Here is a 13,187-nt window from a genome sequence, read left to right as displayed (position 1 = left end):
CCTCATCATACTATCCTGGTGCCGGAACGTGACACTCTAATCCTCATATACTATCCTGGTGTCGGAACGTGACACTCCGATCCTCATCATACTATCCTGGTGTCGGAACGTGACACCCGATCCATATTCTATCCTGGTGTCGGAACGTGACACTCCGATCCTCATATACTATCCTGGTACCGGAACGTGGCACCCGATCCATATACTATTCTGGTGTCGGAACGTGACACTCCGATCCTCATATACTATCCTGGTACCGAAACGTGGCACCCGATCCATATTCTACCTTGGTACCGGAATGTGGCACCCGATCCCCTAATCTCACTACTTTCGTTCATCAAGCCTTCCTTTATACCAAGGCATCATCATTAACAAAGTAGATTAGGGTTTTTCAAGATTTAGGATTCAATAGCTTCATCATGCTTATTTTATCACAATTATATAATCACATTCATGTAAGCATACAATTAAGCATATAGAAGGGTTTACAACACTACCCAATACATATCATTCGCTATTAAGAGTTTACTACGAATAACATAAACCATAACCTACCTCCACCGAAGAATTGAAGTCAAGAAATCTACTTTCCCAATGCTCTGTTGTCCTCTTCATTCCTCTCTCTCTCGATCGATTCTCTCTTTCTCTCTGTTCTTTCTCTTTTTCTTAATCCAACTCTTTTTCTTTTACCCTAATTACCATATAATTAAGTATAAAAGATGGTACAAGTAACCCACTAATTAATCCAAGGTTGTCTCCTTTAACCCCCAAGTAATTGGATTATTAACATTCAACCACTAACTTAAATAATTATAAGTAGGAATAGTCCAAAACGCCCCTTAAAATATTTAACAGAAATCCGACCCAGTCAGGGTCACGCCGCCTGTGACGGTCCGTCACAACTGTGACGGTCCGTCCTGCATGTCCGTCACAAAGTTCAGAGGGTTAATTCTGCGGAAGGATTTGTGACGGTCCGTCGAGCCCTCAACGGTCCGTCCTGCCATTTCGTTGTGAAGTTCAGAGAGTCGATCTCAGTACCCAAATTTCTAAATTCTAAGTGTTTTGAAACGAGACACCCTCGACGGTCCGTCGTGCCCATGACGGTCCGTCGTGGGATCCGTCGACCCAGACAGTGATTTTCAGAAATTAACTCTGCTGCTCAAAACGACTAACAGGTCGTTACAATAATATGAAGACATATAACTTTACTCATAAATCGCATTCGTTGAAAGCGTTTTATGTATTATATCTCAGCTCTTTCTATTTAGGTATCTCAAAAAAGTTTCTTTTAAATTTTCAACAATGTGACTTTTTTTTAAAAATAAAATATTTTTTCTTGATATTATAAAAGTAATAAATGAAATAAATGAATATATTTTTAAAATAGTGGACAAATAAAATTAAATGAATGGGATAATATATTAATTTTAACAATAAATAAGAAAATACAGAACTTTACTCATAAATCGCATTCGTTGAATGCATTTGATGTCTTATATTTTCAGCTCTTTTTATATAGATATGTGAGATTTTTTGACAATAGTGGACATATAAAATTAAACGAAAGGGGTAATATCGTAATTTTAATAATAAATAAGAGGATACAAAGTTTTACTCATGAATCGTATTCGTTGAATGTTTTTTGTGTCTTTCATTCTCAGCTTTTTCTATTTAGATATATGAGGAGTTGTTTTTCTTCTTCAAGTTTTCAACGACATGACACTTTTTAAAAGATAAATTTTTTATCTTTTCTTGATTTTATAAAAGTAATAAATGAAATAAATAAATATATTTTAAAAATAGTTGGCTAGTTAAATTAAATGGAAGAGGTAATATAATAATTTCAACAATAATAAGAAGATATATAATTTTACTCATAATTCACATTCACTAATTGTGTTTTATGCCTTTCATTATCACCACTTTCTATTAGGTATTTGAGAAACGTTTTTCGAGTATTCAACGACATGACGTTTTTAAATGATAAAATATTTATCTTTTTATGATATTATAAAAGTAAACAAATATATGTTTATAATGGTGAACAAATAAAATTAAACAATAGGGGTAATATAGTAATTTCAATAATAAATAAGAAGACACAAAATTTTACTCATAAATCGCATTTGCTGAATGTGTTTTATATGTTATATTCTCAGCTCTATTAATTAGGTATTTGAGAAGGATTTTTCAAGTTTTCGACGACATGACTTTTTTTAAAAGATAAAATATTTATCTTTTCTTGATATTATAAAAGTAATAAATAAATATATTTAAAAATATTGGACAAATAAATTAAATGAAAGGGGTAATATAGTAATTTCAACAATAAATAACAAGACATAAAATTTTACTCATAAATCGCATTCGCTGAATGTTTTTTGTGCCTTTCATTCTGAGATCTTTATATTTAGATATCTGAGTATGTCTTTTTTTTTCAATTTTCAACAACATTGCATTTTTTTAAAATATAGAACATTTATATTTTCTTGATATTACAAAAGTAATAAAAATAAATAAATAATTGTATTTTTAAAATAGTGGACAAACAAAATTAAATGAAAGGGGTAATATAGTAATTTGAACAATAAATAAGAAGACAAAAATTTTTAATCATAAATCACATTCGCTGAATGTGTTTTATGCCTTGTACTCTCAGCTCTTTCTGTTTAGGTATTCGAGAAGAGTTATTTTAAGCTTTCAACAACACAATGTTTTTTAAAAGAAAATATATTTATCTTTTCTTGACATTATAAAAGTAATAAATTAAATAAATAAATATATTTAATAATAGTCGTCAAATAAATTCAAGCGAAAAGAGTAATATAGTAATTTCAATAACAAATAAGAAGATACAAAATTTTACTCATAAATCGCATTTGTGAGTGTGAAAATATTGACTAACAATTGACTCAAAGTAACAAATGTTGTTTCAGCAACAAGGGTTATGGTGAAATGGTAAGTACTCCTTCATCCTTAACCAATAGGTCTCAGGTTTAAGTCCCATTTTGTACTGAGTTGCTCTTGTTAAGGAGTGTTTTACTCCCCAATATAGGACTTCCCCGAGCAAATTCAAATTTAGTCGGATTCTAATGTGGGTACCGCACATCGGATGGGAAGCAAAAAAAAAAAAACAATGTTGATTAGTCTTCTCGATCGATATGATCGAGAAATGTTAGTTACGTTCTACGTGAGAAGATTGTATGTACTATGTGGAGGAGTTGTACTAAATACGAGTACACTACCATATATGTTCAATTAACATTTTTCATTGACTTTTGTGTGATCAATTAAAATTAGTTGAAACAGTTCATTTTTGATGATTCAATTTATCTTTCTTGGGCGAAACGGGGGTTATCTCGATCGGGGGAGAGAACGGGGAAATACCATATAACCCAATTAAGCAGATAACAAATAACTTTATAATAATTTATTATATTATTTAATAATTTTTTGTTTATTTGATAAGATTGAATAAATAATTGGAGTTATTTTAATAATTTTATAACTTACGAGATTATTATGTTTTTGAGAAAATATACAACAAAAAAAAAATACATATTTCATATTCATACAGAATTTCAACTTCATATTATGATATTATATCATGATTTCATATCACGTAGCCAAACAAAACCTTATATACCTATTTAATGACAATTGTGGAAAATTAGAAATTACTTTTATTTTAACAGTTATATAAATGAATCTAATGAAATAGTTAGTAAGACTTTATTTGATTTTTATGAATATAATCACGTTTTGGTAACTTCATTGGCAACTAATATAACTAATGAAATAGTGGCTATGAATAATGAGTAGTTATTGGTAATTTGTGAGAAAATTTATCATTGTTGAAGTTAGTGTAGTGAATTTATATCAAGCAGGTTCAGCATATAAAAGAAGAAAATTCAAAAAAAAAAATATTTTTTATTAAATAATATTAATTATTATTCAATTAATATTATATTTTATTAAATAAATAATTTAATCAAAATAATTAAGCCAAGTTCAAGAAAAGGATTCAGAAGTACAATTCTCGTATATATTTTGCTTTACATAGAACGAAAAGTTAATTTTGTGTGTTGTATTTTGTTCTATATAAAACAAAAGGTTAGTCAAAGATATAATCTTTATTAGACAAATCATTAGTTGAATAACGTATTTAAACTTCTTTTTAATTGCATGGACATGATATTCTATATTGATAATATAATAATTTTTATTTATATTAATAGTATAAAGTTGTGCAATAAGTCATATCAAGTATTCAATATGCAAATTTGATTTCTTGTCTAATAAGATAAAGAGTGTTAGATGAAGATTTTTAAAAGAATTGATCACTAGTACGGTTATGGAAATTGATCGTAATAATTTATAAAATAACGTATAATTTTATTGTTTATTATCATCTTTATTTAAAAATAAGTGTATTTTATCGAGAATTGTGTATTATACTATATTTTTCATATTTAATAAATATATCTGAAAATTGACGTTATTAAGATAGTACTTATTTTAATGTATTTATTTATTTTACTAAAATGACATTTGATTTATAACAAGGACTTTTTAATCACATAATATTGTTGTAAGTGTATCTTTCTTTATATAATTATTGGTTCAACTATTATTAAGTTTAACAATCTCATTCGAAATAGACGTTGCTTTAATTACTTATTTGTATCATATTATTAATTGGTATTGACAATATTGTATTATTAGTCACATAAATAATGATTTTGTCCTTTTAATGTCATGGTGCATTTTAAAATAAGGTATATTGATAATATTGCTTCATGTTTTCTTAGATAAGACGGTGATATAGTATTTTTGTATATATATACAGACATCTCTCGGTTCTCATCTGTCATCTCTCGTACGCTTGAGATGTCTTGTTTTAAGCAATATATAATTTTTATTATTTCTTGTGATAATTCAAATAAATAATTAACTTTATTTGTTGATCTTTCATGCATATTCATATATTCAGTGTATATAGAATTCCACATGACACACGAACCTTTGCTATAACTTTAAACTAGGTTATGTTTATAACAATATTTTGTTTAGCCAAGTATATTATTCTTTCTTTCTTATTTTAGGTTCAACTTTATCGTAAAATAATCATATAAAAAAGAAAGAAGAAACCTAAATAATTTTGATATTTCGTGATAAATATTATTATTATACCAATAATAAAATTGTGCAATCATTAATTATGAGTATATAGAATTTTAATATCTAAAATACCAAAATAAGATAAAATTGAAATACATTTAAAGTGAAATATGATATTCATGGATAAAAAGTAAATTATTTCTTAATTTGGCTAAAGTTTATGTCAATATAAACATGAAATATTTTAATTTATCTTAACTTCAAATAATCATCCTTTTTCCAATTATAACCAAATACTTGTCCAAGTTGTAACTACTTAAATCAAAGGATCTTGAAGTGAAAATGACAAAAAGGTCCATTCTCTTTATAATAGATTTAAAAAATAGTCCCTAGAAATCAATTGAATAGTTTTGATCCTCTAAATTTGTCACAAATAAACATTTTTAATCTCCATTAGTTATTTATCAAATTTCAATTTTTAAATTTATCCAAAAACTATAATGAAAAAATTAAATAAAATTTTAGAATCGCAATATCAAAATTACACTAAATACAAAAAAAATTACTTGAGAAAGTTACACCAAACTCTTGAAATAGATCAAAAATAGCATAAGTTACAAAATTTGCCATTTAATATTTTTCTATTTTTATTGTTCTTGTTAAATTTCCATATTTGACAAACTTATAAAGTTTTTTAGGTAAAAATTTGAAATTTTACTATATAATGAAATTGAAGTTACCTTAGGCAGACAATAAAGTGAAAGAAAATAATCTGTGTTTTGCTTATCCCAATGAAGTAATACTTTGGAGGACCCATCAGTGTGATTTTTGTGGTTGATGACACTTCAAGCGTGCGAAGGAGGTGGGTACTTATATGAAGCTCAATTTCTAATCTTTATCTCTCCTTCAAATAGCTGCCCAAATTGACGATTTTTTCGATTCTTGATCTGATCGAACTAACCCCTTTTCAAAAAAATCGAATCTTGAATTGCCCCTTTAGTTGTGTGAATCAAAGAAAAAACTGTTTGGGGGCAATTCAATCTTGAATTTGGGTTGTTGAATTTGCTTGTTTGGAGTTATACCCACTGGCCATGCGACTGTGGTTTTGTGTGATCGCCCTCTCAAGAGAGGACCCTAAGAATCAAGTTCGAGTCTTTGATATCTTTGCAGCTGTTTTCTTTAGATTTAGCAATGGCTGCTGATAGACCTACTCCCAAAGGGGTACTTTGTAATGCTGGTGCTGGTGCCGCTGCTGGTAAGATTTTTAAAAGGGTTTATTTTTATTTTTTTTACTTTCTCAGGAAGATCTATAACCCCGTTTTTCCTCTTTTATCTATATGCTTAAATGTATATATGGACATGATCCAAGGGTTTGCTCTGATTTGGGAAATTAATATGTTGCAGGAGTAATTGCTGCGACTTTTGTGTGCCCTTTAGATGTTATTAAGACTAGGCTGCAGGTTCATGGGCTGCCGAAGCTAGGAAATGCTAATGTTAGAGGTAATGCCTTGTTCTATTTCCATTAATTTGTAGAAATGATTCTTGATGTTGTTGAGGTTCTTAAATCTCCCACCAAGCTGCTTTCTATTTGATTGTGCTGTCTATATGCCACACACTATTTGGATTTTTAACCCACTACGTCGCGGCTATAGGTGTGTAGATTCAGTGCAAGTGTATATTTTACTAAATGGTTATAGTAATATGTAGTTTGATGGAAAGCATTCGTTGCTGACATAGTAAATCCACCACTGACACTTACTCATGCATGCTTATATTGGGACTGATAATTATCTATCATCAAGTTACACTTGAACATATGAAAAAATGAGTCGAGAAGCAAAAGTTCCCATGGTGAGTATATCAACGGTAGCTGATTTTGTTTCTTTTTCTAATCAGGTAGTCTTATAGTTGGGAATTTGGAGCATATATTTCAAAAAGAGGGGTTGCGTGGAATGTACAGAGGGCTTTCCCCAACAGTGCTAGCATTACTTCCAAACTGGGCGGTGAGTCAGATTATTTTACAATTCTAACTTTAGCATCACACTGACTTCTGGTTACGTAGTCTCTTTATTCTTTTATCTGGATAGATCAAAGGCTGTTTACTATGCGGCTCGTGCTAAAGAATCTGGTTGTTATGGATAGCTACAGGGATAATTGTTACCTTATCCAAAAAAATTTAATGGATAGCTACTAGGATGGGGCAGTTTGTAAAGATGAAAATATACAACCTAATGGAAATTACTAGCTTTTGTTCCATTTCCTTGTTGTTAATGTAGACTAAATTTTCTCTTAGCTTCTGCGCGTTAACTTCTTCTTGTTATTTCTAGTAGTAATTGTTTGATGAGGGAGTTGGTTTACTGGACTCTGATTATCCTGTTCTTAGGTCATCATCGTCCTGTTCCAGGTTCATGCTTGGTGATCTTGCCTGTTTTTGCCAGCACATTTGAATCATGTCATTCTGCAATAATCCCCAATTCCAAAAAAAGAAGAAGAAGATGCTTACATGTAATTGATAAGCTAATAATTTATCTATGTGCACTTTGGGCATGACTATATACCCAGTCTATTGTCTTTCGTCTTTACCTTCTTTATATGGTTGAAGTGTGTGACCATCTCATTTTAAAGCTTAAGCTGTTAGAGAGCACACTTTTACAGTTAATTATATTCTCAGCAATGGGTAGTTAGGCACCCGCTTACCCCCACAAGCAGTTAAATTAAAAAATAATCTTTTAAACCTTTTATGAAATACTTAGGAAGCATGAATTTTAACAAAAATCTCAAATAGGAAGTAGCCATAACTTACCTACCTTAGGTTGTAGCTTAAACTACACTTCACATGCCTTTTAAGCCATTCTCGATTCTCGAACGCAATCTACAACACACATTAACTTGACTTGGTGTTGATTATCATGATTTGGCGTGATATTGATGATAATTTTAAGTCCATTAAATACAAGAATTAGGATGGGTGGAACCTCATTGATTAAATTAGCGAAGGTGAAGCTACTTGTGTTCCATAAAGCTTTCTTTTGAAGCATATAGGGAGTGTAATTGATGAACTTCATCCCATTGCATCCTTCTTCTTTTCTGGACCAAATTATCTTTTTTTTTACTCTTTCACTTTCAATTTCCTTTTCTTTTCTCTGTGTCGAAAAACGCCTCAAAAAATGATTGGGCTACTAGCATTTCTGTTAGTTCCATGCTCACTTTTGTGATAGTAAATGAAGCCCATCTCACTTAACAACTATGGAAAAAGATACGTAGAGCGGTAGAAGCCATGTGTATAAGGAGATGAAGACAATACGCACCTCCGCTCGCAGTGCCTGTTTGCAACTCAACTCTGTACCCTGTTTTTAGACAATTTCAGGAAGACATGGATAATATGACAGATCACCAAAGAAGTATTTTGGGCCTTGATAGGATATGAGATGAAAAAGGAACTAATGAAGATTTGTAGAAATATTCCATGCATTGATGTGGAAAGAAAGGAACTAATGATGCTTTGAGGGTAAAGCAACATCGTGCTGTTTTAGTAGCTTATCAATGTTTCGGTGAACTTTACAAAATGTCTATGAACAGGATACTGTGATTTATTTCAATAGTTCGTTTTGAACTTTCACAGACCATGTTTAGTAGGAGAAAGTGATTTGCACGTCAGTATTGGCAGGCCTTCCCCCAGAATTCCTCTGACATTGCTCTACTTAAGCATAGCTGTATCCAACACTATCTTAGTGATTGGGCTTTTATAAGTAAATTTTTTGCTTACTTATAGGTGAAGTTCTCTAGAAGATTCAGATTGCTGATTAACTATATTGAGTTGATTGACTGGATTGATTTACTTACAAAAGCACAGGCTGTACCAACATCTAGTGTAAATTAAGTGCATTATACTTCTGGTTCTACAGCCTATCTAAAATGAAATTGTTTTTCTCTAAAATATTGCTGTTAATGCTACTTACACTAAAGTCCCAGAAATTAGACTTAAGTTGCAAGAACAGTGGAGAGCCGTTGAAGTAGGAGGGGGATGCGGAAATAGGAAAAAAGGATCAAACTGTTTTCACAGAAAGGTGACTTATAAGCAATGATGGTAGTTTTGTCATTTCAAATTCTTTTGCTTCTACTTATAATCTTTGTCCCATTCATTTTGTTCGTATGGGAAAATGGTTTAGGTACAGAAAGGTGACTTATAAGCAATGATGGTAGTTTTGTCATTTCAGATTCTTTTGCTTCTACTTATAATCTTTGTCCCATTCATTTTGTTCGTATGGGAAAATGGTTTAGGTAAGGTAATTCGAACATTCTCACAATGTGTCTGAGTCTCCTGAGTTCTATTTAGTCCCAAAGAGAAGATCTTTCTGAAAGTTTTCCTGTATTCCTTGCATATCAGCATATCATTTAGTTGACTCTTTAAGTGTTGGCCGCGCATGGTGACAAAGGGAGGCTTACTGTTAGTCAGTTACTGTCTCTCTTCCTCTAATTAAAGTTGAAGTTGCGTGCTTCAGTTCCTATTACATTATCGTGTTTATGCACTTAGTTTTAAAGATTTGATCACGGCTTCCTCGATTTGACAGAGGAGCAATTAAGTTTATATAAAGAGTGATCTCACACATATTTTCCTCTTCTGCAGGTATATTTTACTATATATGATCAGCTGAAAAGATTTCTTGGCTCTGATGGTCAGTAGATAACCTTCTTTCCTAAAAGATGTATTCCATTGACTGATTAGCGTTTCAAATTAATTGTTAATAAACTACATGCACTTATTCTTAAATACTTTCCATTCGGTGGTTGTTGTAGATGGAAGCCATCAACTCACGATAGGTGCAAACATGTTAGCTGCTTCTGGTGCCGGAGCTGCAACCACAATTGCAACAAATCCTCTCTGGGTTGTGAAGACACGTCTTCAGGTGTGTTCCATGAATCCAAAGTTTAATATTTAGCTTGATTTATTATCCTCTTGATCCTAAATGATACCATTCCTTCCATTTCAGAAAATTTTTTTTAGCTTGATTTGTTATTTGTGTGGCTCGGGTAAAGGGCTAAAGATGCGTAAACGAAAGCTGGGTCTGACATTAGAGTGATTTTATTACAGTGTTTGGTATTGACTTTGTGGTATGGAGTGGAAGGGCCTTCTGATTTCTTGTAATAACTATAGAATTGGTCAGGTGGGGGGGGGGGGGGGGGGGGGTTTGGGAGGGGGGGATTTTTGGATAAAGGCATGTACCATGTGACTTTCCCTTATCCTACAAGAGGAAAACGGAAAGTTTTGAAGAGTTTTCACAAGAAAGTGCGAGTGTGTCCTATATCTACTAGTGTTTTAGTAACCAACTGAAAGAGGAGTGTGATTTCAGCTTTTATGGCTCACTTTTTTAACCATGTGACCTTGGGGGTGGCTCTTGCAAGATTGTCGCTGGCTAAAAACAGAGTAGATGGATGCGATAAAATGTTGTTCTATCTCAGTCGAGATCTAATTGCTTAGGTCCATCCCAGTTCTGTATTCTACTTTTGGGCATTTCTTAGAATTTGATCTTATGGTCTGTACTTGCTCATCTGCTTCTGAATGGTTGTGATCCACTTGTTATATTTTGTTTTGTTTTTTACTATTAAATTTTCCTTACTTCGATTGTTGTGTGCGTGCTTTGGTTTTTGTAAGATTTGTTAATTGAGTTCTAAGTCAGCCTAATTGTCACTGCTCATTGTGGTTTAGTAGGCGTGATGTGCTGAGGTTGAAATTGGTTAAGAAGTGCGAGATTTGAACTTCAATGGAAAAGAATTTGGTGAAAGTTATAGATCCGTGAGTGAGATATTTCACTTGAAAACACATTAAAACCAAATCTCTGTTTCAAAATTTTACTTGTAGACTTGTAGTTCAAATAGTGAAAATATTATTTCATGCCCAAATGGGTCTTTTTAGTTCTAAGCAGGCTACCTTTGCTGTAAAGTAAGAAATTGTAAATGTGCGGGTGGTGGGGGTTGGGGTTGGGGTGGATTGAGAGTGTTCACAGGAGGACATGTTAGGCATTCAGGGCGGGGCTATTTCTAGCTAAGCTAACTTCTCATCTGCTTGGCCTAGTCGCATTTTCATGCTTAAGTTGGAGAGCTGATATTAATAAGTATAAAAATCCATGTTAAATGTTTCTATTATTTTGTGGGGGAATATGTAGCTAATGTAGTAGTAGTGAGAATTGTTACACCATTTAATTGATTAATTAATAGCTATGTACTTCTGGTGTAAAAAAACTTGGTAAAGAATATCTTTTTAGCTGGACCAGCACTGTCAAATCACAAATGTCATTTGGTTATGTTATGTTTACCAAAGATATTCTTCTAAATGCACTCCACCAAACAAAGAATTAATCATTTTCTCACCCTTACCCATTTGTCTTAAACTTTTGTAGACTCAAGGAATGAGGACAGGCTTTGAGCCTTACAGGGGTACATTATCTGCTTTAAGGAGAATAGCATATGAAGAGGGTATTCGTGGATTGTACAGGTCAGTGTTTGTTTTTTTCATGAAATTTGTCGCTCTTAGTGTTTCAAATTGCTTGTCTACCAGTTTTTGCTGATTTAAGTTGCTTTGTGGTGGACAGCGGTCTGGTGCCTGCTTTGGCTGGTGTTAGTCATGTTGCTATCCAATTTCCGACTTATGAGAAAATTAAGATTTACTTGGCCAAGCGAGGTGATTACTCACTTCTGGTCAAAATGTTTCCTTTCACTTCTAGTTAGTTCAGTATCTTTAGATTTGTTTTCCCACCTATTGGAAAGGATGACATCGTTTCTGAAATGTGCTGGCTTGTTGTGATGATGTCAGCTAACACTTCAACGGATAAACTTGGGGCCCCTGATGTTGCCGTTGCATCATCAGTCTCCAAAATATTTGCTTCTACATTGACATATCCACATGAGGTATGTTATTTCGTTGGTTGCGTTGTTAATTTACTTTAAATGGCTAACTGAGACATAAAGTGTTATACCCTATGACGTCTTGGTCCACAATTTTACAGAAATATTGCAATTCAAGTTCTTCCTATGTCTTTTTTTTTTTTTTAATTGGGATATTTAGTGCACCTGTGTTCTCACATCTGTTGTCCTTCCTTGCGCTTCTTTATTTTTGGTCAATTCATGGTTGAAACACTTCACTAGATTTTGCATGTGTTGGGGAAGCTTAGGGAATCGAGTTTATGACAAGCATACTTTCACCAAATCATTCTTTGGAATTTTCGTTGTAGGTTGTACGTTCAAGGCTTCAAGAGCAGGGGCGCCATTCTGAAAAACGGTACTCTGGTGTAGTTGACTGCATTAAGAAAGTCTTTCATCAAGAAGGCATCACTGGCTTTTACCGTGGTTGTGCAACCAACCTAATCCGAACTACCCCTGCAGCTGTTATCACATTTACCAGTTTTGAGATGATTCACCGCTTCCTTGTAACCATGTTCCCCCCTGATCCTCATCCTCACACATTGTAGGATGGCAGGGATTGATTCATCATAGAAGAGGCAGTTTAGTTCATCAAGTCCTTGAGCAAGCAAAGGCGACTGATTCGTCTGCATCAATTTCCTCATCGATTGTGTATCTTGTTTCTTATTAGCTGTCATAGCATCATAGAAAAGCCATTTTGGCCATTGTGATACAGATTTAGTATACCATTTATATACTGAAATTGATGATGATGATGATGATAAAAGGAGCTGAAATGTAGGAACACTAGAAACTATACTGAGGTTTGAAAAATTGAATATTAATCGAACTTTTGAGGCGTTTACTCTTTGGGCTTTCCAGGTTATATATCGTGCTAGTAAGTATTCCTTCATCCTAACAGGTGCAGAATATATTATTTGCACATTTTTTTCATCATTTCTAAAGAGTTTAACTTATATACATCGTCGTCAGTATTTTATGAAGTGCTGGCCCTGAGAAATTGGATGAGAACATGTGTCAGGACTTTATAAAAGCAAGAGGAACCTACCTATTTGGAAAAGGAAAAATTATATCTCAAGGAACAATTATCTCTAATATTTAAATAACTGTTAGCATCAAAAGAACTCCAATAGATGATTGGTTGCTAC

The 13,187-nt window shown here is 32.6% G+C and overlaps 1 protein-coding gene across 1 annotated transcript; it reads left to right on the top strand.

The window, feature by feature from the left end:
• The first annotated feature begins 5,872 nt into the window (after positions 1 to 5,872).
• On the top strand, positions 5,873 to 12,883 carry LOC101264064 (nicotinamide adenine dinucleotide transporter 1, chloroplastic). The gene is made up of 9 exons (XM_010328266.4): positions 5,873 to 6,376; positions 6,526 to 6,621; positions 7,018 to 7,124; positions 9,749 to 9,797; positions 9,919 to 10,028; positions 11,520 to 11,614; positions 11,712 to 11,800; positions 11,933 to 12,027; positions 12,351 to 12,883. Exons 1-9 carry the CDS (start codon positions 6,313 to 6,315, stop codon positions 12,585 to 12,587), a joined length of 942 nt encoding a protein of 313 aa, XP_010326568.1. The 5' UTR covers positions 5,873 to 6,312; the 3' UTR covers positions 12,588 to 12,883.
• The last annotated feature ends 304 nt before the right edge of the window (positions 12,884 to 13,187 follow it).

The sequence above is a fragment of the Solanum lycopersicum genome, chromosome 9 (genome assembly GCF_036512215.1).
Source record: "Solanum lycopersicum chromosome 9, SLM_r2.1".
NCBI lineage: Eukaryota > Viridiplantae > Streptophyta > Magnoliopsida > Solanales > Solanaceae > Solanum > Solanum lycopersicum.
This window is presented reverse-complemented; position numbering and strand designations above follow the sequence as displayed.

Coding starts and splice junctions, on each gene's coding strand:
- LOC101264064 (XM_010328266.4), top strand. CDS start 6,313: ATGGCTGCTGATAGACCTACTCCCAAAGGGGTACTTTGTAATGCTGGT. Junction 7,125..9,748: donor CATTACTTCCAAACTGGGCG/GTGAGTCAGATT, acceptor CCTCTTCTGCAG/GTATATTTTACTATATATGA. Junction 9,798..9,918: donor AAGATTTCTTGGCTCTGATG/GTCAGTAGATAA, acceptor TGGTTGTTGTAG/ATGGAAGCCATCAACTCACG.